The sequence below is a fragment of the Equus caballus genome, chromosome 7 (assembly GCF_041296265.1).
Source record: "Equus caballus isolate H_3958 breed thoroughbred chromosome 7, TB-T2T, whole genome shotgun sequence".
In the NCBI taxonomy this organism is placed as follows: Eukaryota; Metazoa; Chordata; class Mammalia; order Perissodactyla; family Equidae; genus Equus; species Equus caballus.
Genome location: NC_091690.1, coordinates 35,212,238 through 35,234,174, shown reverse-complemented (window position 1 = coordinate 35,234,174; position 21,937 = coordinate 35,212,238). Strand labels below are relative to the sequence as shown.

Genomic DNA, 21,937 nt, shown 5'->3' with positions numbered 1-21,937 from the left:
GTAAATTTATATTATAAGCTGTAGGGAAACCATTTAAAAACTGTAAAAGAAGTATAACGGATACACTAAAAGAAAAGAAAACGTGGAATCATATGAAATGCTCAATTAACACCAGAAAAAGCAAAAAACAATTTAAAAGTATAAAACAAATAAAGTGGGGCCGGCCCAGTGGTGTAGTGGTTAGCTTTGCGTGCTCCTTTCCGGTGGCCTGCAGTTTGCTGCTTTGGATCCTGGGCAGGGACCTACACACCGCTCATCAAGCTACACTGTGGCAGTGTCCCACAGACAGAGTGGAGAAAGCTTGGCACTGATGTTAGCTCAGGGCAAATCGACCTCACAAACCCCCCCCCCCCCCCCATGAAAACCATAAGACACAAAAAGAAAGAACAAGCACAATGGACAGAAAACAGTTACAAATGTGGTGGCTATTAATCCAACTATATCAGTAATTACTTTAAATAGGAACGGTCTAACCACAGCCATTAAAACACAGAGACCATCAGAATGCATTAAAAAAAAAAAAGGCCCAACTATATGTTGTCTACACAAAACCCACTTTAATTATAAAGACACAGCTAGGTTAGAGGCAAAGGGACAGAACAAGACAAGGCAGGAACACACATCCAAAGAAAGTTAGAGGAGCTGTATTAATTTCAGACAAAGACGACCTCAGAACAAGGACAATTCTCAGGGACAAAGACAGGCATGCCATGATGTTAAAGGGGTCAATTCTCCAAGAAGACAGAACAGTCCTTAACGTACTCGCCTCTAACAACAGAACATCAAAATAACGGAGGAAAAACTAATAAAACTGCAACGAGACACAGGCAAATCAACGATCACAGTGGATGGACACAGAAATAGAGAAATCCACCATGACGGCACTAACCCTGCTCTCTCATGAACCGTCGATGCAGCAGGCAGAACATCAGCAAGGATGAAGTGAAGCGAGCCATCCACCCACAGGGCTAATGACCATCTGTAAGACACTGCATCCAAAAGAGCAGAATACACAGTCCTCAAAAGCTCACACACAACATTCACAGATAGATCACCTTCTGGGTGAAAACATCCCACACCTCAACAAATTTACAACAGAAATCATACAAAGTATGTTCTCAGACCAAAGAGTACTCTAAAATAGAAAATACAAACAGAAAGATAGCTGGAAAAGCCCAAAATATTTGCAGATTAAACAACATATGGACCAAAAAAGAAGTCTTAAGAGAAATTGCAAATATTTTCCACCAAATAAAAACAAATATACAACTTATTAAAATGTGTGGAATGCAGTGGAAGCAGAACCTGGAGGGAAATGTATTGCAGTAAATGCACATATTAGAACAAAAAAGATCTGACACAATATCTAATCTAGAGGAAGAAGAACAAAGGAAGCCCAAAGCAAACAGAGGAAAGGAAATAATAAAAATTACAGTAGAAATTAATGAGATTGGAAATGGGAAGTCAATAGAGAAATCCAAAAAGCAAAACTAGGTCTTTGAAAAGATCAAAAAATGCATAAACCTCTAGCCAGGCTAATTGGAAAAATAAAAGAGAGAGAAACACCTATTGCCAATATCAGAAATGAGGGAGGGGCTCTGATTCCTGATTAACTGAACATTAAAAGGACAATAGAGAAATATTTGAACAGGGAAATGATATCTTCCCTTTGAGTTCCTTTGGATCTACAGCAAATCTTGAAATAAACTAATTCAAACCTTTCCCTGACCCTTTCAAGTTTAACTTTTATTTTATACCACCAAACTATTGATGAGGTTATGATTTAATGTCTAAATCATTTCCAACGAGTAAGACTCTATTACGCATAAATTAGATATCGCTAAAGTGCAAAACTTTTGTGATTCAAAGGACTCCATTAACAAAGTGAAAGACAATCCACAATATAGAGAAAAGTTTGCAACTCGCCTATCTGATAAGAAACATACCTCGAATATGTAAAGGACTTGACCACTCAGTTATAAAAAGACAAATAACCCAAGTGAAAAATGGGCCAATGAGCTGAACAGACATTTCTCCAAAGAAGATAGACAAACGGCCGTTAAGCTCATGAAAAGATGTCCAACATCATCAGCCATCAGAGAATACCAACCCAAACCACAGTGAGATATCATTTCACACCCATAGCCCAGCTAGAATGCAAAAGACAGATGGTAAGTGTTGGTGAAGATGTGGAGAAACCGGAACCCTCACACGCTGCTGCAGGATGCAACATGGTGCAGTCACTTGGAAAAAATTCTTCTGGGCACTCAGATCGTGAAACAGAGAGCTACCATGTGACTCAGCAATTCCACTCCGAGGTATACACCCCGAAAAAGTGAAACTTGAACCAGAATGTTCATAGCAGGAATACTCATAATAGCCAACAAGGGGAAAATACTCAAATGTCTACCCACTGAGGAAAGCAGAAATGCACTGTGCTACAGCCCTATGACAGGATTTTATTCACAATCAAAATCAGTGAGGGGCTGACACATGGCACAACATGGATGGGCCTTGAAACCATTCTGCTGAGTGAAAGAAGCCGGACACAGAAGGTCAGACACTGTATGGTTCCATTTACACGGAATATTCAAAATACGCCAGTCCATAGAAATAGAAAGCGCATTTGTGTTTGCCTTGGCCTTAGGGGTCGGGGAAATGAGACTGTCTCCTAACGAGGGAGGGGTTCCTTTTGGAGGGATGGTGGAAAGTTCTAAATCAATTGTGGTGATGTTGCACAATTCTGTGACTCTATTAAACACTCTGAATTGCACACCTTCAAGGGTGACTTGTATTGAACGTGAACTATGCCTCATTAAAGCTGATACGATGATTAAAAGACTGCGCTGTGCATCGTCAACATAGAAAGTGACCCCCGGAAGGGAGTACAGAATCTTGTTCACTCACTTTAACGGATCTGAACTAGGGAATACAAACCCAGAGGAATTCTATTAGTCAACGTTCTAGGTACCAGGACATCCTGAAATACTCACGAGGATTTCCACGTTTTAATTTTTAGGAAACGGCACTGAAAGTTTAAGAAAACATATTCACATGTGTCAGGAGAGAATCATCATACTTCAGGGGGAGGGGAACCCAGGGAAGTCATCAAATGGAAAGAAGTGTAAGAGTTTGGCTTACAAGGATCTGCACCCTGAACAGGAAAGTGGGCCCACCTTTATTACTGCTCCATGCCAACAATGAGCTAAAAGTGACAGAGCCCAATTAACAGTATCTCTTTCAAAAGCATCAGTTTTTGAAAACCTAAAATATTAAGAAATATATATTTTGGAGTTATGAAGAATTGAATCTTGCAGATTCTCAGTTGTAAAACTAAAACTTTCTGAAAATTCCATTCGTAGTCATTGGAGGGACTCTCATCCTGGTGGTTTGAGTGGATTCCAGAAGTCACAGATGCCTTAAGGATACAACTGAAAAGGATGCAACAGTGCTTTGAAAGGGCTCTTTGTTGACCCTGAATCTCACGCTGAATTCTGTATAAGATGATAGACACAGAGCCGGATCCGCGCGACTAGCAGGAGAGCAACAAAGGATCATGAAATTCTGTGCTTTCGCAGTGATTCTTCAGGGCAGGGGTCTGTTAAAATCCATCAGGCTTTAATGTGCCTCCCACGAGTGAGCAAACCAGATACAAAGACATTCGGATTTGTCACAAAGCTGTGCACCTGTTCTCGATGCCCGTCTCTGTCCCCGCTTCAGTTCACGCGACCATCACCGACCACAGTACACTCCCCTGGGCGCACACTGCTCACCAGGCGGAGGTGCCTCAGGAGTTGGTGCCGCAGAAGTCCCCGCTACTTAGCCAGGTGACACCTCCAACCTGCACCTCCGCCCCTTCTGTCCTGGGCAGGTCAGGAGGACCCCCACCCCCACCCCAGCCTAGGGGACCAGATGGCTGTCCTGACCTAGTCCAGGTTCAATGACCTTGGAGGCCTCGGGTCACCAAGTACGAACGCATAGAGAAGCTGCCCTAGACCCACATTTGATCATAGGAACATTATGATCAAGGAACATTCTTGACACTGACAAGGAAGGATGTTGTTTCCAGAATAAAGCACAGCCTTTCCCATGAAACAGCATTTGCCAAGCTTCCCCTGACATGTGTGTATGTAATATAGAAGTCACATCACCCGCACCTTTGTAAGGGGTTTCCTCCTCTCTAAATGGAGAGATGAGCAGCCTGCCTCCCAGGGGTGTGCAGGGGGAAAGTGTGAATCCAGGCCCCGCACAGAGCGAGAGGGAAGAGGTGTCAGCTGCTTGACTCTCACTCCCATCTCCTCCTGTCCTTGACCTGCTCACTGCCCTCCCTTAGGGAAGACTGTCATGGGCCAGCCCGGAGCAGAGCCTGGCCGTGGGAACCAGGCCTTGGAGAGGCCGGTGTGGGGACACCAGGTCACGAGGCAGGGGCATGGCCCTGCAGCCACCACCAGGGGCCCACGACTTCCTTTGTACAATGCAGCTCGGGCCCATTCTGCACACCCACCTGAGCACTGACCTGCTTTATACCAAGTACAGCGCTGGGCGGCTGCGGTAGGGAGCACGACAGCTCCTGCCCCCAGGAACGTCAAACCCAGGGAGAGCAGAATCAGTGACGTCCTCAGATAACCGATGGTCACTGATATAGCACTTTCATAAAGGTTTAAACAGAAACATAGAGAAGCAGGGCATTTGAAACAGTCAACAGAAACTGGAAAAGGACATAAAAATGAAAAACTCTAGGTAAATAGGCATGGAGGAATCATTTGCTTGTGGAAATTTGGGCAGGAAGCTCGTGACCTGTGAAGGCTGCTGGCTGAGTGTGTCGTAGAGGCAGCGGAACAGAACCACTCTGTGAGGGAACGAAGCACTCCGGCGCGAAAACTCCAAAAGAGCAGGGCCTGTCATTTCCGGTCCCTCAAATCACCTGCTGTAGAATCTGACCCTCCCCAAACATCTCCCCTGAGGGGTCGTTTTATTCATGGGACCCATGGGAGCACCGTGTGCTCTGAGCTCTGGAACAGCAAGGTGTCGTGTGGTCCGCACATACCAGGACCGCTATGGTCTTGCTACTCAGCAGGTGCCGCGGCGCCAACTAGCGAGCCCACCTTGATCTGCCCAAGGCCGATGGTGACAGGAGCAGCGGGGGTGGGACCCTTCATGACTGACGGGGCAGGAGATGACGTCCAGCAGGAACCTGGCTGACCAAGAGGGAATACTGAGTCAGTCGCAGCTCTGCTCGGTCCCAGAGGACATGGGTGGACGTGGGCTGGGAGAAGTGGTGTGGGTGGGACTGGTGGGTGACACGTCCTTTTTGGGCTGGTTTGGAGAGCAGGAAAGGGAGGCTAGGGTCTGAGGCCCTGGACATTTCCCCAAGTGTCCTGACCTCTGAGCAGAATGGGCTTGGGCGGAGGGTGGAGGGTACCTTTCCAACACACACACACACACACACACAGGGTCAGCCCTTTGAATGCAAAGAAGGAAATGCTGAGGGCAGGGCATCCCAAGGAGACAGGAGTCTAGGACCCCAGGAAGAGCAAAGGGAAGCCCCCCACCAAAGCAAGAGGGCCTCAGAGTCTTACCCAAGAGCTGGAGCCCCAGGGCTACGTGCATGCAGCCCCCCAGGAAGGCCAGCACCTCAGCACACGTGGGCTCATGGAAGGTGTAGGAGACCAGGAGGGACTTGATGGCCGTGGGCCCCAGAGTCACTATCCAGGAGGTGCCCAGGAAGAAATGGACGAAGTGCCCCATGTAGGCAGTGTAGAGGCCGTACTGTTGGGGAGAGAGACTGATGAGCACCCAGGGCACAGGGGGCACACCCAAGGCATCCTTGCTGTAGACGTCTGGGCACAGGGATCTGTGTGCCCATTGTGTACGCTGGGCACACCAGTGCACACAGGGAGGGTAAACGCTCACCCTCTATCACCCACGGGTGTGACCTGCAGTGACCAGGAGACCTCTTTTCTCCCCACACTCCACTGGGGCCTCGGGTGGTACCTGCGGGAGCACAAAGGCCTGGGTGCTTCCGTGTGAGTGTGTGAGGAAGTGTTCTTAAGGCTACGGAGAGTCATCCCGCTGGCCCCATCACGCAATCCACAGCTAGCTCATTCTCCGTGTTTGACAACTGGGACAAGAGAAGTTACAGTGGCCTGTGTCTACCCAAAGGCAGTCACATGCTCTAGACTGTAAACCAAGGCTTCTTGGGCCCCATGGGCCTGGATGCCAGCGTGCCTCGTTTGTCTGGAGTGGACACTGCATTTCTACTCTGCTTCTGGGTGGGCACTGAGGCCGGGTGGGGTCAGGGAAGGGAGGGGATGTGGCCAGCAGCAGGGGCAGACATCTCACCTGGGGCAGGAGTCAGCCCCCTCAGCACAGGTGGCTGACTGGGGCATGACCTTGAGCTGGACTGAGAGCCCAGCAGAGAAGTCCATTTCAGCCACTCTGCTTGCACAGAGTGGTCAACCAGCCAGGCCAGGATGCGCAGCCTCCCCTGCACGATCTCAGGGGATCAACAGCAGGCCTCTTGGGGGTGCCATGCAGGGCACTGAGGCTCTGGTCAGTCTCGGTCTCTTTACGGAAGAGGGCATGCCTGGGGTGGGTGTGGGGGTGACACGGACCAGCAGTCAGGGTGCCAGCTTCAGAGAACCCAGCAACAGGGCAGGGGTCGAAGGGCATCAGGAGCAGCACAATCTGTCTCCCCTCCCGGGCGTCTGACCCAGATGGGTTAAATCCCCCTCTTGCTGGTCTGAGGGAGAAAGCCAACAACCTGTGCAGGGAGGGCCTCAAGCAAAGGTGGAGTGTCCCCGCTCCCCTGCTCACTGCTCTCCTGAATCCCACCTGCCCAAACGCTGGGGCCCTTCTCTCCCTCCATCCCCGCTGGCCTGGAAGAATATGGTAAAGGATTTCTCAAGGAGCAGCCTAAAGGATAATTAGACTCAAGGTTTCTCACCTGGAGAGAATCTGTTTGCTTAGGTTTTTTTCCTCCTCTGGGAATTTAACTGGGAGCAGTACAGAGAAGCAGGCTCCAGGGGGCACCCCCGGCTGGCTGAAGGGGAGTGGGTGAGAGTACTCCGGGTCATGAGGGCCCAGGGGCTGTCCAAGTGCACACCATGGGCCAGCCACCCACTAAGTGGGCCTGCAGCGCTGGAGGGGGGGTGTCTCCCATCCTGAGGCCTCACCTCACCCAACCTCACCTCTGGCATTCGCATCCTTAGAGAGGCCCCAGAGGTTCCATTTGCTTCTGGAGTATGCCAGAGGCTCCTCCATTAACTCAGGGTGACTGCACCCTCTAGGATCCTGGCGCCCAATGTGCGCAGATTAGCTCCAGACCACCCTTTACCGTGGGCCCCGCGAGCGTGCTTTGGGCAGTACCCAGCCCCCATCCCCGAAGCCGCTTGCCCAGGACTCTGGGGTCTAAGGGTGGGGACCCCACGCCGGCTAACGGTCGGCGGCCCACCAGCCAAGGAAGGCCAAGGCGGGTGGGGACCTGGATAGGGACGCGGTGGGTGGGGAGAAGGGGTTCCCGGGAGGCGCCCGCACCCTCGGACCCCAAACAGCCCCTAGACTCAGCCGCCCCAGGCGACACTGACCGGTCCCTGAGGCTCCCACACCCCGCCCCGGGGCTCGCCGCCCACCAGGGGCTCACTGTGCTAGGCAGCATGGAGTCCTGGAGACAGGGTCCTCAGGAACCACAGGGGGAGGGGGAGCGAGGGGGCGGGGCCGGGTGTCACGTGACCTTGGGGCGGGGCCTGCGGTCGAGGCAGGCAGGAGCAGGCTCCGCTTGAACGTGACAGGAGGCCGGACCTGGGACATCTGGATGTCCAATCGACCTGTCATCATTTATTGAAAGAACTGTCTTTCTCCCACTGCTGTGTGGGACCACCTTTGTCACAAAGCATGTGTCTCTGTGTGTGCGCGTGTGTGTGTGTGTGTGTGTGTGTGTGTGTGTCTGGGCTGGTTCAGGCCTCTTCACTGGGTCCAGAGGTCAGCTTGGTTCTTTGTGCTCATATCACACAGTCTCAATTACTTTAGCTTTACAGTAGTCTTGGTACCAGGACTTTCTTTGTTCTTCCCCTGAAAGGTTATCTTAGCTATTCTTGGCCTTTGGCATTTGCATATAAATTTTAGACTCCATTCTCAGGTCCTTCATACAACAACAGAAGTCCTATTGGGTTTGGATTGGAGTGGCACTGAGTCTATAGAGGGATGTGGGGAGACCGGCTATCCGTTCAATATGGAGTTTTCCCGTCCCCCTACCTCACGCCACACACTCAAATCACTCCTGGCTGGGTTGTGGATCTAAATGTGAGAGGCAAATCAACAAAGTTTGTAGAAGCCAGCAGCGGAGATAATGCTTGTAACCTTGGGGTAGAGAAAGCTTTCTTAAACAAGGCAAAAGTCACCATCCGTAAAGGAAAACCCTCATATGTTTCATTACACCGAAGCCATAAGAACTTCTCTTCACTAAATACACCATTAAGAGAGCGAAAAGTCAAGCCATAGAGTGGGAACAGATATTTTCAAAACATGTAACTAACTATGGGCTCCTATCCAGAATTTACAAAGAACTTGTACAAATCAACAAGTTAAAGACAGACAACCCAACCAAATGGTCAAGAAACTGGGACAGACGTTAACAAAAGGGGATGTTCAGAGAGCTGATAAAGTCATTAAAAGGTGCTCAGCCCCGTCAGAAATCCAGGGCATGCCTATTTACACTGCAGGGAGACACTACTGCGCTAATGTTATGAAGACTGACCATCCCAAGTGCTAGAGAGAATGTGGAAAGAGTATAAATTGAATATGCTGCTGGCAGGAGTGTAAATTGGTACAAACGCTTGGAAAACCTGTGTGGCATTACCTCCTAAAGCTGAATATACACCCTCCCCATGAGCAGCATTTCCACTCCTAGGTAGCCATCCAACAGAAACAAATGCTCCAGTCCACCAAAAGATCATCCATTCCTAACCGTTCCTTACAGATGAAACCTCTGAGACAGGAGAGGTTGAGTAAGTTGCCTGAGGTCGTGGGGTGCATGGGAGGCAGAGTTGAGGGTCTGAGGAGCATCCTGTGAGGGTCCCGCCACCACCCCCTGAGTGAGATGCTGTATGGGGCCTTGCTCGAAACTCTTCCCACAAAACCTGCAGAAACCCTCTTTCCTCCCAGGGCCAGGTGATGGTCATATGGGGACCTGCTAAAACTGGGACCGAGATCCCAGAGGCAGCGGGATGTGTCCTAGTGTGACTTCACCCCTTTCTCTCCCAATCCCAAAGCATATTTATATCATCATGAAAGAGATCGAGAAGAATAATATCATAAACTCACCCCTTTCCAATTTATATTGTTAAATAGTAAAACTCTGATGCTTAGCACAAATGTGCATAAATTTTCACAAAACTACGCATACTAGAATGCACTATTTGTAATAGCCTCAAACTGGAGTCAACTCAAATGTCCCTCACTGGAAGAATGGCTCAATTGTGCTGTATTCACCCAGCAGAATACCATCCGCATGAGAATGAACGATCTACTGCTTCCACGCCGTGTGGATGGATGTCACACATGATGTCAAGAAAGAAGCCAGACCCAGAGATGCCGTGTGCTGCCATTTACATCAAGTTCAAAACTGCAAAAGGAACCAGGCAGCTGGAAGTCAGAAGAGTGGTTACACTTGGGGGGAGGCCGTGGCTGGAAGGGGTCTGGCGGATGGTGGGGGCTGATAATGTTCCTTTTGTTGGTCTGGGTGCTGGTTCCACAGGCGTGTTCTCTGTGAAACGCGTGAGCTGTACACTTCTTATTTTTACACTTATGGACATATATTACTCTCCAATTAAAATGTTTCCTAATGTAAAAATTTGCAAATTCCAGTATTTCAACCTTTGTTAGTTAGTGAGCCTCTGCACCATCATGGATCAAGCCACACGATAGAGGGGTAAGTGTAGACCTCTAAATTAGCATCCTCTCCTAAACTTTGAGCTTGAACACACCAGCTGAAACCAGCTTCCGCTTGAGGCTCACTGAAAGGGAGATGGTCTCCATGGGACCTGGAGACAAGGGCCCTTAGTCAGGACATCTGACGCAGAGAGTCACGCACACCTACAGCATTATCTGATCTGGCAGTTTCCAGGGATCAAATGACCCGGATAGTAGTCAGACTGCCATAGTGACACCACATCTCCCAGTCAAAACCCCCACAGAGGTTTTTTTCCTGGGGCTACATTTATGGGCAGAGAGGACAGGGGCTTGTGCCGCCCCTGGGTCTCATTTCTGCATGAGGAGCTGAGGGGGCTATTTAAGAGACTACAGAGGCCACAGAAAGGTGAGACCACCCTGGACCCCCATGGGGCTCCAAGCAGCCTCTGCGCAGTCCTGCCCTGGGTCTCTGCCACGGCCTCCCCAGGACACAGCTCTGAGCTCTTGCACATGGATTGTCTCACTGAATCAAAAAGCTCTAGGAAGGAGGTAACATCATTATTCCCATTTTGCACAGAAGGAAACTGAGGCACAGAGGGTTTCAAAGAGTCACCCAAGTGTGACCACCAGAAAGTAGGGGAGTCATTTAGTTTTGAACTAATTCTCTCAACAGCCACGCCGGCTCCCATCACTCCTTCCTCCAGGAGCTCTGTTTTCCATCTCTTACACTAGTTGCCCCTGCATCAGGCCTCTGGGTGAACCTCACTGTGCAGGATGCTCAGGGAGGTCAGGTCCTCTGGGAAGCAGGCACCGAGATGGAACCAGAAGTGCACAGGATTTCTTGCAGGAAACCTCTGTGGAGTGAAAGAGGGAGGGGGCAGGACTGAGCAGGCAGAGCCTTCAGACTATGGATGGGTCTGACACCTGGGAAAGGAGAGGGGGAGGGAAGGAGGACTGCGCAGGAAGAGCCTCAGACCACAGCACAGCTCTGAGAAAGGCTCAGCCAGCCCAACAGGAGCGCCAGAGCAGAGCGTCCATTGGCGGAGTCCCTGGTTATGCAGGGATGGCCCAGGCTGCCAGTCCTTGGTAGACCATGGGATCAGTCAGCACATTTTACAGAAGCAGAGTGAGCATCAGTTTATTCGGTACATTGGTTATGAGCATGTGAGTGGAGTGTCTCTTAAGAGCATCAGTGTCACTATTTATTGGATGGTGGTCTTCCCCTCTATAGCCCCACAAGGGTGGGAATCCCCCTAGTCAGAGGGCAAGTCTGGAATGTACTAGATGCTCAATATTTGTGAGCTCACCAGTTCCTGACCAGCTCCTTTGTGTTTGTTATCACCACACATTTCCTGAGGATGTTCCATGCAGTGTGTTTTATAATAAGAATAAAGGATTAGATGTTGGATCTGGTTTAAGTTTTAGACCCAGCTCTTCCAATCTGTGTGCACTTACGTAGCTCATGTCACCTCTTGGAGCTTCTGTTAACTCATCTGCGGAATGGGGACACTGCTATCTACCCAGTAGATATCGTCCCTCTTCTTTGAAGATCAAATGAGATGCTGCCATCACAATACTATTATTATTATTATTATTATTATTATTATTATTATTACAAGAACAGCAGACTTCTGTACAGATGGTTACTTCTAGTGTTTGTGATTATTCAAGTAAACTGTAGGGCCCTAGCCGCCAAGACATGAATGTCATTTTGAAGTATATCATTACTTCCACGGAAAACTCATATTCAACAGACACTGACACACTTGTTGAGAGGACCAGTACCGAGCAGGGACTGTCTTATCTGACTGTTTGCTGTGTGTTCCGTCCTCAGTGCCCCGAGCCTGCCCTCGAGGCCGGGATCCACATCTTATCTGTCTGGGTACAGCCAGCACTTAACAAGGGGCTTGCACCTCACAGGGACTCAATGAGTGCACTTCCTGATGCCCCGCTGGAGACCCTGCCACGTGACCACATGCCACAGGCATTAGCTGACTTACTCCCAACAATAGACCCCATGTGGGCAGTGCTGTTCCCATCTTCCGAATGGAGAACCTGAGTCCCCTTGAGGCAGAGAAACTCTCCTCTGCCAGTTTCAGGCCTGGGTCATCCTGGCTCCACACCAAGTTTTTCCACTGGGACGCAGAGCTGGCCTGGCAAACAGGGCAATCAGGACATGGTCTAAAATGCAGGACGATGCCCTTGTGTTCCCTGGGGGTCCAGCCTGGCCTCCCAGGAAGTGTTCTTGGAAACCAGCCTCTTCTGGTATGTTCCAATTTAGACAGAGTCTCCAGGAGGAGCGAGAGCCATGGGCTTGTGGGCTGGAGGACTCTCACATTGGAGTTCAGGAGAAGTCAGCCTGGCCTGGTTACACAGCTGCCCCAAGAAGCTTCAGTCCTTTGATGTCACTGCCCCCCATGTCGTCCCTGTTTAAAGTTCTTGCCTGCACATGTGCTCAGGGGTAACCGAGCATTAGTAACAACAGCTGCACTTGCTGAGCTCCTCCTCTATGCAGGTTGGGGTCCCCGGTCTGGGGCCATCACATCCATTTTGGCCTTGCAACCTCACAACTGCCACGCCAGGTGGGTATTCCCACCCCCATATTCCAGACGAGGAGACCAAGGCTCAGGGAAGTACGGTAACCTCCTCGGTGTCCCAGTGCTGGGAAGTGGCACAGCTGAGATCTGGATACAGCCTGGTCAAGGTCTGAGCATGAGCCGGAGAAAGGACACGGGCAGCCTGAGTGGAGCTTGGTGTTCCGCCGCCCACCTCTGAGGCAGCAGTTCCTTAACGACATACTGGGACAGCCTCATCCTTGGCACCAGCTTGTCCATCCTCCAAACCCAGCCACAGCGGTCTCTTAGAACACACCCAGCTCTGACTCCACCACCCCTTGTTAAGACCTCCAGTGGCTTCCTGTTTCCCACAGCTGAGAGCCCAAACCCCGTCACTCAGCACTCACGGCCCCCTGCGGTCTCGCCTCCAGTCCACTTCCTGCTCCTCACCCACTGCCCCAGGCCTCCCTCCACAGCATTCCTCCTCCACATGCTGTGTTCCTTTGTTTGCCAACTTGCCTCGGCATATGCTATTTCTCCTCCCTGGGATGTTCTTTCTCTCCTTCCACTTCTCCATCCAACAAAATCCTGCTCAGCTTCCAATTTCAGATGTTGCCTTCCCTTGGGATGCCTTGGTTTCCAGAACCCATGGCCTCACTAACATAGCCGGGTTAGGGGGAGTAGAGGGAAACCAGTTTGGCCAATGGAATCTTCTTATTCTCATTATGCCTTTTGACATAATCAGAGAAGGCAATTCCATGTCTTCAGTCCAGCTCAAAGAAATCCCTTTCAACAAACATTCACAGGAATTGTAAACCCTGTCTCCACCCCTCTCCTCACATTTTTGATGTAATTGGCCTGTCGAGCATACCCCATCTCTGAGACCTGCTCCTCCCCACTCCAACCTTATGTGTGGTGGAGGCCATCCTGAACATGGAGGGGCATCCTTGAGTCTGGCTGGGCCATTCTTAAGAGTCCCAGAGCCCTGGCCACAGCAAATGGTCCAGGAATTGGCACATGACCCAAGCTCAGCCAATCAGAGAAATTCCCTTGGTGTTTTCTGACTGATTTTGATGGGAAACTGCCCTATTTCGTGTGGTCATGAGGATCTAGGTTCGGAAGTCTAGAGCTGTCAGTCCAGAGCTGTGATACTGGTTTCGGCCCAGTGAGGACAACCAGCTTGAGGGAACGAACCAGCATACACACAAAAGGCTTGAGAAAAAGTACGCTGTTGAATTAGTTTCTGGCTTCAACCCTCCCCAAGATCAGTCACAACCCTGATCTTTCCACGGTTGGTCAGTGAAGCCAATATAGTCTTTGGAAGGTCATGTTCCAGGTGAGTTTTGGTCACTGAAAACCACAGGGTTCTAGCAAACATGGCTTAAAACTCTTTCTTCAATTCTGTGATGTCATAATGTAGTCGATAAATACTTAGGAAGGATCCGGTATGGGCCAGGCACTCTGCTAAGTAATGGGGACCCAAGGGTGAGATGAAAATATGGCCCCTGTCTATATAGAGCTCCCTGTCTGGAGTTGTGCTGTATAATGTAGTAGCCACTAGCCACATTCAAATTTACAATAATTAAAATTAAGTAAAGTGTAATATTCAGTTCTGTAGTCCCACCGGACACGTGGTACTCAGCCACATGTGGCTGGTGGCTACCTTATCGGGCAGCACAGATACAGAATATGGATATCAACACAGAACACTGAATGCGACAAGTACCGCTGGTCTAGAGCCTTGCTAGTCAAAGTGTTATCCCTAAGACCAGCAGCACCAGCCTCACCTGGGAGCTTGTTGGAAATGCAGACTCTCAAGTCCCATCACAGACCATGGGAACCTGCGTTTCAACAAGATTTCTGTGACTTTGTTAAAGGAACCTCTGTTAAGTAGAGCCCTGGGGGGTTGGATGTTGAGCCACAGTTCAACAGAAGACTGCAAATAGGGGCCTGCAAAAGAGTCAAGGGCCCGCAGGGAGGTCGAGGCAGAGCACAAGGGGCATGTGCCTTTATTAGGGTCCAGGACTGGAGTGCTTTGGGGTCCCAGGCTAAGGCCGGATTGGTCAATTCAGACCAAAACCAGTGGGATTTTGGTACGCTTCATGGCCTGGGAGCCACAAATTCTTATCACAAGGGCTTTTGAGGGAGTCACGTCAGGAACTTCCACTTACTTAGGAGTCTGTGGACTGTTGTCTAGGGCGTGCACTCTTAGGAAGTTCTAACGTCAGTTCAAGGTCCCTGCAGGCCACGTGGCCACATGAAGGGGTAGCCGAGGCAGCAATACTGTGGAGTAGTTTAGCTAAACTCTCAACCCAGTTACCCACATGGTTCATGTGCACATGGGAGTTTGAGAAACCCTGTTCTGATAGCCACTCCTAGGTTAGCCTACCCTGCCTCCTCTGTCACAACCACCCTCCCATGAGCAAGAGTGGGGCCCAACCTTAAGGAGGACATGGATGGTCACCTGGCCACCAGCTCACTGACTTCTCAACAAGCCACAAAATTCACTCCGTTGGTGTCTGTCCAGGGAGCAGAGGCTTGAAGGAATGACATCAATCCTCAGCTGAAAAAACTCCCTCCCACTGCACTCCCCAAGCTGATAAATAGGATTTGTGTTAATAACGACCACTAGACTTGGCTGAAGCGTGGCAGCATTCCCACTGTCGACTGAAATAAAGAGTCTAGGTAAAGGTTAAACGAAGGAGTTTATTTGATAATCCTGTATTACACCAAACATCTGAACTGTTCATCTTCAATTCAGTTTGGTAGCTATAGTGATTTGATAGTTGAGCCGTACGATTTCTTATTCCCTCCCAGTAAAAGCGACCCTTTCCCATATACCATATATTGTTTTGGACAGGAGATTTTTGGTTTTTTTTTTTTAAAGATTTTATTTTTTCTTTTTCTCCCCAAAGCCTCCTAATACATAGATGTATATTTGTAATTGTGGGTCCTTCTAGTTGTGGCATGTGGGATGCCACCTCAGCATGGCTTGATGAGTGGTGCCATGTCCATGCCCAGGATTTGAACTGGCAAAACCCTGGGCCACTGAAGTCGAGTGGGCAAACTTAACCACTCAGCCACAGGGCCGGCCCCAAGACAGGAGATTTTATCATAGGCCAAGTAAGGGTTATTTCTGAATTCCATTGTTCCTGCAGGCATAGCCATATCCCTCTACATTGCTCATGTGGGGGATCGGAATTGGCCATCCCAAAATGTGTCTCTTTGGCATGAGGACTATTTTGGGCTGGTTACTTTTACAAACTACAGACATAGGAGAAGCTCTGAAAATTAGAATTTATTTACCCTTTGTAAGAGACATTTACATTTGTAATGGAAATCTCCATCTGTAAAGGTGTCTCCCTCTCTGTCCCAGGAAGAAGGGGGATGACCTTACCTCTAAAAACTCTTACCAATGCGGAAGGCAAGGACTTAAATCTGCGTAATAACCTTCCTCTTGTTTACTATTCTTTTCCGGTCATCGCCCACAGCTGACTCCCCCACCTCTAACGTCCTCCTTTGCCTTTAGCTGAAGCTGGTATTTAAGGGAATAGCCTCTGCCATTTCGGCGAGTTGCTCAGTTTCCCTGATTCTCTCCCATGTATACATGTTATAAAGCTTTGTTTAATTTTCTCCTGTTATTCTATCTCATGAGAATTTAATTTGTAGCACAGCCAGAAGGACCCAGACTGGGTAGAGGAATGTCTTCCTCCCCTACGTTCACAACCTAGAACCAAAATAGCTTCCCCTCATGGCATAGTCTCACTGTGGCCAAGAAGGGCCCACCAGCTCGCTATAGGAAGTACCCAATAGTTGTCATGGATGGTCCCTATCCCCACAAGTTGTGCCATCTTAGGAAATATTTTTGGAATGACTCTCGAAAGATCTTGTACTGTGTCTACATTTCTTTGCTTGTCTTCCACTCCTTGGTGTGTAACGTCATCCATAGGGTTTGTTAATCCTCCCTTTCCACCTGTTCCTTACCTTTAATTTTTGAGGCAATCATATGAATTAGCTGATAAAGATCTGAGAATCCTGGAACATAAATTCTGATTGTTAACTCAAATTCTTTAGCAATTTGAGTTCCTTCAGGGGTCTGGAAAATCCTTGGTTATGGCTCTTATTTCTGATTTGGCCCAAGGAGTACACTGGGGTGTCATATAGCTCCGCCTCCTTCCCTGGTTGCTGTTTTCTCTCAGGTGGGCAATAATGGCACAGGGGACTGGATCTCTCTGGCTGTGCCTTAGTGGAGGTATTGGTGAGGGCAGAGGAGATAATGAAATGGCATCCAGACCTGGTGGCTCTGAAAGCAGCAGGTATAATGGGCGAGCTGTTAAAGGATTTACCAAGTTGGGTGCTGTGCTAGCTTCAGCAGTTTTCTTTAACTCAGAGACAGTCTCAAATAGAGTTTTATTCATTAATTGCTCCATCACTTTCTCTCTTGGATGCTTCCAGTTACCTATCGAAATACGCATCCCATTCTGACTCTTTAGTTTTTTAGTTGGCTTTCCCCAGTTACGTACACAAATACACTAGTTTGGGTAAGTTGAAACTGTCCCATTTTGGCTATTTTATAGTGAGATCTCCTTTAGAAATTTCTTTTAGGAATATTTAGGAAGATTTCTTTAGTACCATCCCCCCATTTAGGGAGCTATTTGCAAGTTTGTGCTCCATAAGTATTGAACATTAAATTTGCCAGAGCACTAGCAGACAGCTGGATGTCAGGTGTCCTGACAGGCTTTGATGTTTACTTTCCCCTTCCGGTCCAGCAAGCAAAACTAGTGGCTTAGTGTGGTAGATCAAAAGGGTGCTGCTCATAGGCACAGCTCCTCAGAGTGTCCCCAAGGAGTTCGTCCCACCCTTCTGGGCCTTGGTTTCTCCTGCTGATTGTCTAAAATAATCACAGGGCTCAGAGCACAGGTGATCACCCTATAGCACATCCCTGGACAAGCCGAATACTTAATTCCCTGGTTTGGAGTTCCCTGTGTGACCGCTACACATCTTGAGGATGGATCTCAGACTCCAGTGGACAAGTCTCCGCTTGTCCCCTGGTCACCCAGAGACACTGGCATTGCCAGCCAGAGGGAGCAAGTGTCTCTTTTCTTCGGAGTCAGCCAAGGCTGGCCCTCATTCATGAGTAGTTTCGTTTTTGGCTAGCCGAACCAGTTCTCACTTGTCAAGGAGGCAAAAAAGGGAAAACTCTACTCAAGCCACCAGTTATTCTCCTTATTTTTCTTGGCTCAAAAGTCTGGAAACCCGAGCACCAAGTTTGGAATTCCCTCTTCTGAGAACACAGAGGGTCACCTGTCCCACGCGGATAAACACAAGACACCTATTGAATAGACTCAAAGACCTTCAACCATTGGTCGGGAGGTCTGAGACCCAGGAAAGACTAACCCTGCCTCAGATGGAGCTCCGGGGAGCTGGGTGGGCTCAAAGGGCGCTTGCTGGTACCATGGCCCTGGGTCCCCTTCAGGCTCTAGGCGGTCTTAGGCAGTCTCTCTGAGTCCCTTCGTAGTTGTCAATTTGCCGGCTGAAATAGTGTGGCTAAAGGTTAGATGAAGGAGTTTATTCAATAATCAAAGTGAGGAACTCGAGCCCTGGGAAGCAGCCCAGCACAGGATGCTGAGGGGGTGCCCTGAGGCCCACAGCCCCGCGTGTTGTTTACACACCTTTTAACAGAGTGCTGTCCATGCGGAAAGGCCTTACACGTCTGACAATCGTCTACTTCTAAGAGAACGTGAAGTTTCTGGTTGTACATCAAACAAGGCTTGGAATGTGGGTGTTATCTGTGTGTGGAGGGAGGCAAGGACCAGGTCGCCCCTCTTTGCCTTGATCTCTGAGCAATGCGGCTGGGACACGTGAGAGTGAGGTCCCTTTTGTCCTTTCCTGTTGTGCATCTCTCCAGGGGACATCTTCAGTCACGACACGAGGAGCTGCAGGGCCATTCGGTCGCAGGCTGACGAGGCCTGCGTGGCCTGCACAGCACAGCGTGGGTTTCTGTACTGACGGAGCCTGTGCGGCTCACTTGCTGGATTCGCTGTTAGACCAGGGAGAGGGTCCCAAATGTCCTATCACAGGAGGCAGCCATGGGGCAGCCTCAGGCCGGGGCGGGGGCTGGAAGGGGCCAGGTGCGGGGAGGGCTCGGCTACCCTCCACTGTGGGCAGCACAAACTTCTGGCTCTAGCCCTGAGATTGCCCTGGCCCTCCTCGGGCCACACCTGTCCCTGTTTGTCCCCTGTCCCACGCCCCACTGACCAAGGGCTTGATTTCTCTTCCCCTTACTGCTCCCTTTCTGTCACCCTAAGTTCTGGTTTAGGTCAGGTTAGGATTCACTTTAGCCTGGGGGTTCTCAGGGCGACCAGCAGGGCCACAAGACCTGGGGGAGGCCATTCTCTCCGGCCACGTTCCACCTCAGGCCTCGCTGTCCTTCCAGGCCCGGGGCCTCTGTGCCCATCCCATCATCTAGGAATCCTACAGTTTCCCAGCAGACTGGCCCTTGGAACCTCTCACCCAGCTCCTCCTTGAGCAGAGGGGAAAGCTGGGGCTCAGAGAGTGAAAGCAACTTGCCCAGGGTCACACAGCATGTCAGAGGCAGACCTGGGGCCCAGGAGAAGAAAGCAATAACTGGGGTTGGTGAGGGTCATCATGGGCCAGGCAAGTCAGAGGCGTTGTCTCCTTTAATCTCCAAACCCACCCTGTGGGGGAGACACTCATTATTGCTCCCTTGTACAGAGGAAACTGAGGCCCTCAGAAGGGAGGCAAGCCACCCAAGGTCAAGGGCTGAGAAGGGCTGATCGCGAGTGAAAGGACCCCTCCCTGTCTGACCCTAGGGTCTGGGATCCCACCACAGAGTTCCCCTGGGCCCCTGGCCAGCCTGCCTCCCTCCTCCCAGCCGTGGGGTGGAGGCGTGCCCTCCTTTCTGTACCCCTGAAGTGGGGTCAGGACTGGAGAATGATGCAGGGAGGTCACCCCAGGTGAGCAGTTTGGGAGCTTGGCAGAGGACAGCACTCCTTATGGCACAGCCCCTGTGAGCTTGACCAGGCCCATGCCTCTCCTGGGCTGTCTCCCCATCCAGCCGATGGGACGTCCCAGGCTGGGAGTAGAGACACCCAGGAGCTGGCTCTGTCTTGCTCTTTGGGGTATTAATCATTCTGAGCCTCAGTTTTCCTCCCTGTGAAATGAGATGATGATCCTGACCGTCAGCGTCATAGAATCCGTGAGTGGTTTAGCTGGATAATGTGTCCCCGTGTTTCATAAATGATACAAGGACAGTAGGCCACTCCATAGTGTCACAGGGCACAGCTGCCTTTTGAAATCTCAGATCTGGTCAGGGCTGAGGGCTTCAGGGGCCTCTACCCCCTGCCTCGCCTCCTCTGAGCTCCGTCCCTGCCTCTCTGCTGGGCTGTGGGGCTCCAGGCACTCCGGCCCACTGACTGGGCTCAGCCTGTGTGTTCCTGCCCTTCCCCACTTCAGCCCTGCCTGCAGCACGGACCACCCATCCACTGTCCACCTGGGAGATCTCCTGTGCACCCCCCAGGGCCCTGCCCTGGGCCTGGATCCCAGCATCCTCTCCACGTCCCCTCTCTGTCCAGAGGTCACTGTCTGCGTCTGAGTCTCCTTCCTCCCCAGGGCAGGGCTTGGCCACGGGGTGCAGAATGCAAGGGCTTTCTGGGTGGCGAGCATGATGGCGGGCCAGGTGGCGCAGGAGACAGGAGTCTGGGGTCTTCGAGGCGGAGTGGTCAGGGTCCCTCAGTGGGGGCCTGGGTGCGCCAGCTGAGGGGTGCTGCAGTCCCCCTCTGTGTCTTTGCTCATGCTGACCCCCAGGACCCCCTCCTCCCTCTGCCCCCGCAGCCCCAGAGGTCCGGCTCCCAAGCCCTGTTTGGAGGTGGCTGAAGTTGCTGCTGCCACCAGACCACCTTTGCCGACTGTGCAGGACCCTCAGAATCCACCACCCCTTGTCATCCTCACGGGGGTCTCATTTGTGCTGTGAGTCTCAGGCTGCACACGGACAAGTCTCTCCAGGGACCCCAGAGCCACAGCCCCCTCCCTACTCCCTCAGTGAATGAGCAGGCACCTTCCAGGTCTCACTTCAGCCTCAGCTGGACCAGCCCCACCCTGCCCGGGACAAGAAAAGCCAAGGGCCCCACACAGCCCAGGCCCCCAGGAGGCCTCAGGGATGGTGGATGTGGCTGACCAGTCTCATGAGCGACTAGTCTCATGTGCTTCTTGGCCTCACATTATTTCTCCAGACCCTGGGCTCCCAGGGCAGCCATTGCGAGGGGCCACATTTCTCCTCCCCTCCCCATATTTGGCCTAATTCCCCCAAAAGTCCCCAGCCTGGAGTCAGAAGGTGAGATGTGACCCACAGTGTGCCACGTCCTGCCCTGCCCACCCAGGGCTCCTCTGAGCTCCGAGTACCTGGCTGTGCCCCATGGTCGGCTGCAGCTCTGCTTCCTGGGGCCTCTGGGGAAGGCACAGGATCCACAGCGACAGAAGATTCTGGAACAGAAGATGCCTCTCCTAACTGCTGATTGACCGTGATCTCGAGATGCTGCCTAGCTCAGCCTGGTTACAGGGGCTGGGGTGGCCTTGGTGCTGGGATGCGGGCTCCTTCTCCAGCTGGGCTGCTGGAAGCTTCTGAAGCTGGACCCCCTCCCTCCCCAGGCAGAGAGAAGCACCTGCTGCCAGGATGGGGCTGGTGTCGGGGTTTCCCAGCTATTTTGGGCATCAGGGACTCTTGGTTTCGCCAGGCCAGCTGCACTGGTTTAGGGTGTGAGGCCCGCGGGGAGCCATCCCAGGCGTGCTGTCCTGAGGCCGGCTGGGGCCGGAACAGCCCAGCGATAACAATAGGCAGCCACAGAGACGAGCAAAACGCCCCTTTTTCCATCTGACCATTCCTCTCCTCCCTCCAGGGAATGAGGTTCCATTATTATCAACCAGTTGCATAGAGGGGAAACTGAGGCCCTACGCCACCAACTCCAGCTGCGGGGACCTGGCCCTGAGTCAGGACTGCTCCCAGCCCTTGGCTGCCTCCAGCTACTCAGACAGCTCCCCTTGGGAGACCCGGGCTGGATGCTCTCTGGCCCCCTCACCCCCGGTTCATTTTCCCCACTGCACGGATCCTGTGTCCTGTCCGACACCGTTCACCGTCCATTAGGCTTATTCCCGTGTCCCCAGATGTGAGTGCTCCTAGCAGGGCTGGGCCTGGTTGCATACCACTGTGGTCCTGCACACAGTAGGTGCTCAGGAAAGAGATGCTGAACAGACGACTTGGCTCTGGGCAGTGTCTACACTGGAACCTAAGCCACAACAGGCCTTGGTCCACACTAGAACCGAGTCGGAGCCCCCATCTGACCAGGGACACCTGAGAACGGGGCCCACTTTTCTGGTCTGGGGTCCCAGCTTCTCCAGCCTGCTCTGCCCTGCAGCCCCGGGGCCAGCACCCCTTCCATCAGAGAGCCGCTCTCTGC

At 51.2% G+C, this 21,937-nt stretch overlaps 1 protein-coding gene across 11 annotated transcripts in view; it reads right to left on the bottom strand.

The window, feature by feature from the left end:
- LOC100072403 (tubulin alpha-3 chain) overlaps positions 1–20,915 on the bottom strand; it is a 45,069-nt gene extending 24,154 nt beyond the window's left edge. The window contains exons 1-5 of one of the 11 annotated variants that reach the window (XM_070273883.1): positions 7,587–7,680; positions 6,947–7,042; positions 6,343–6,586; positions 5,580–5,769; positions 5,106–5,194 (exon numbers count right to left, since the gene is read on the bottom strand). In XM_070273883.1, the coding sequence (XP_070129984.1) occupies positions 5,106–5,194; positions 5,580–5,748 (258 nt within the window). In that variant the 5' untranslated portion in view covers positions 5,749–5,769; positions 6,343–6,586; positions 6,947–7,042; positions 7,587–7,680. Of the gene's footprint in view, positions 1–5,105; positions 5,199–5,579; positions 5,770–6,342; positions 6,587–6,946; positions 7,043–7,190; positions 7,702–20,885 lie in introns of those variants that run through there. The other 10 variants (XM_070273884.1, XM_070273882.1, XM_070273887.1 and 7 more) reach the window with 10 other exon arrangements.
- Positions 20,916–21,937: the final 1,022 nt, after the last annotated feature.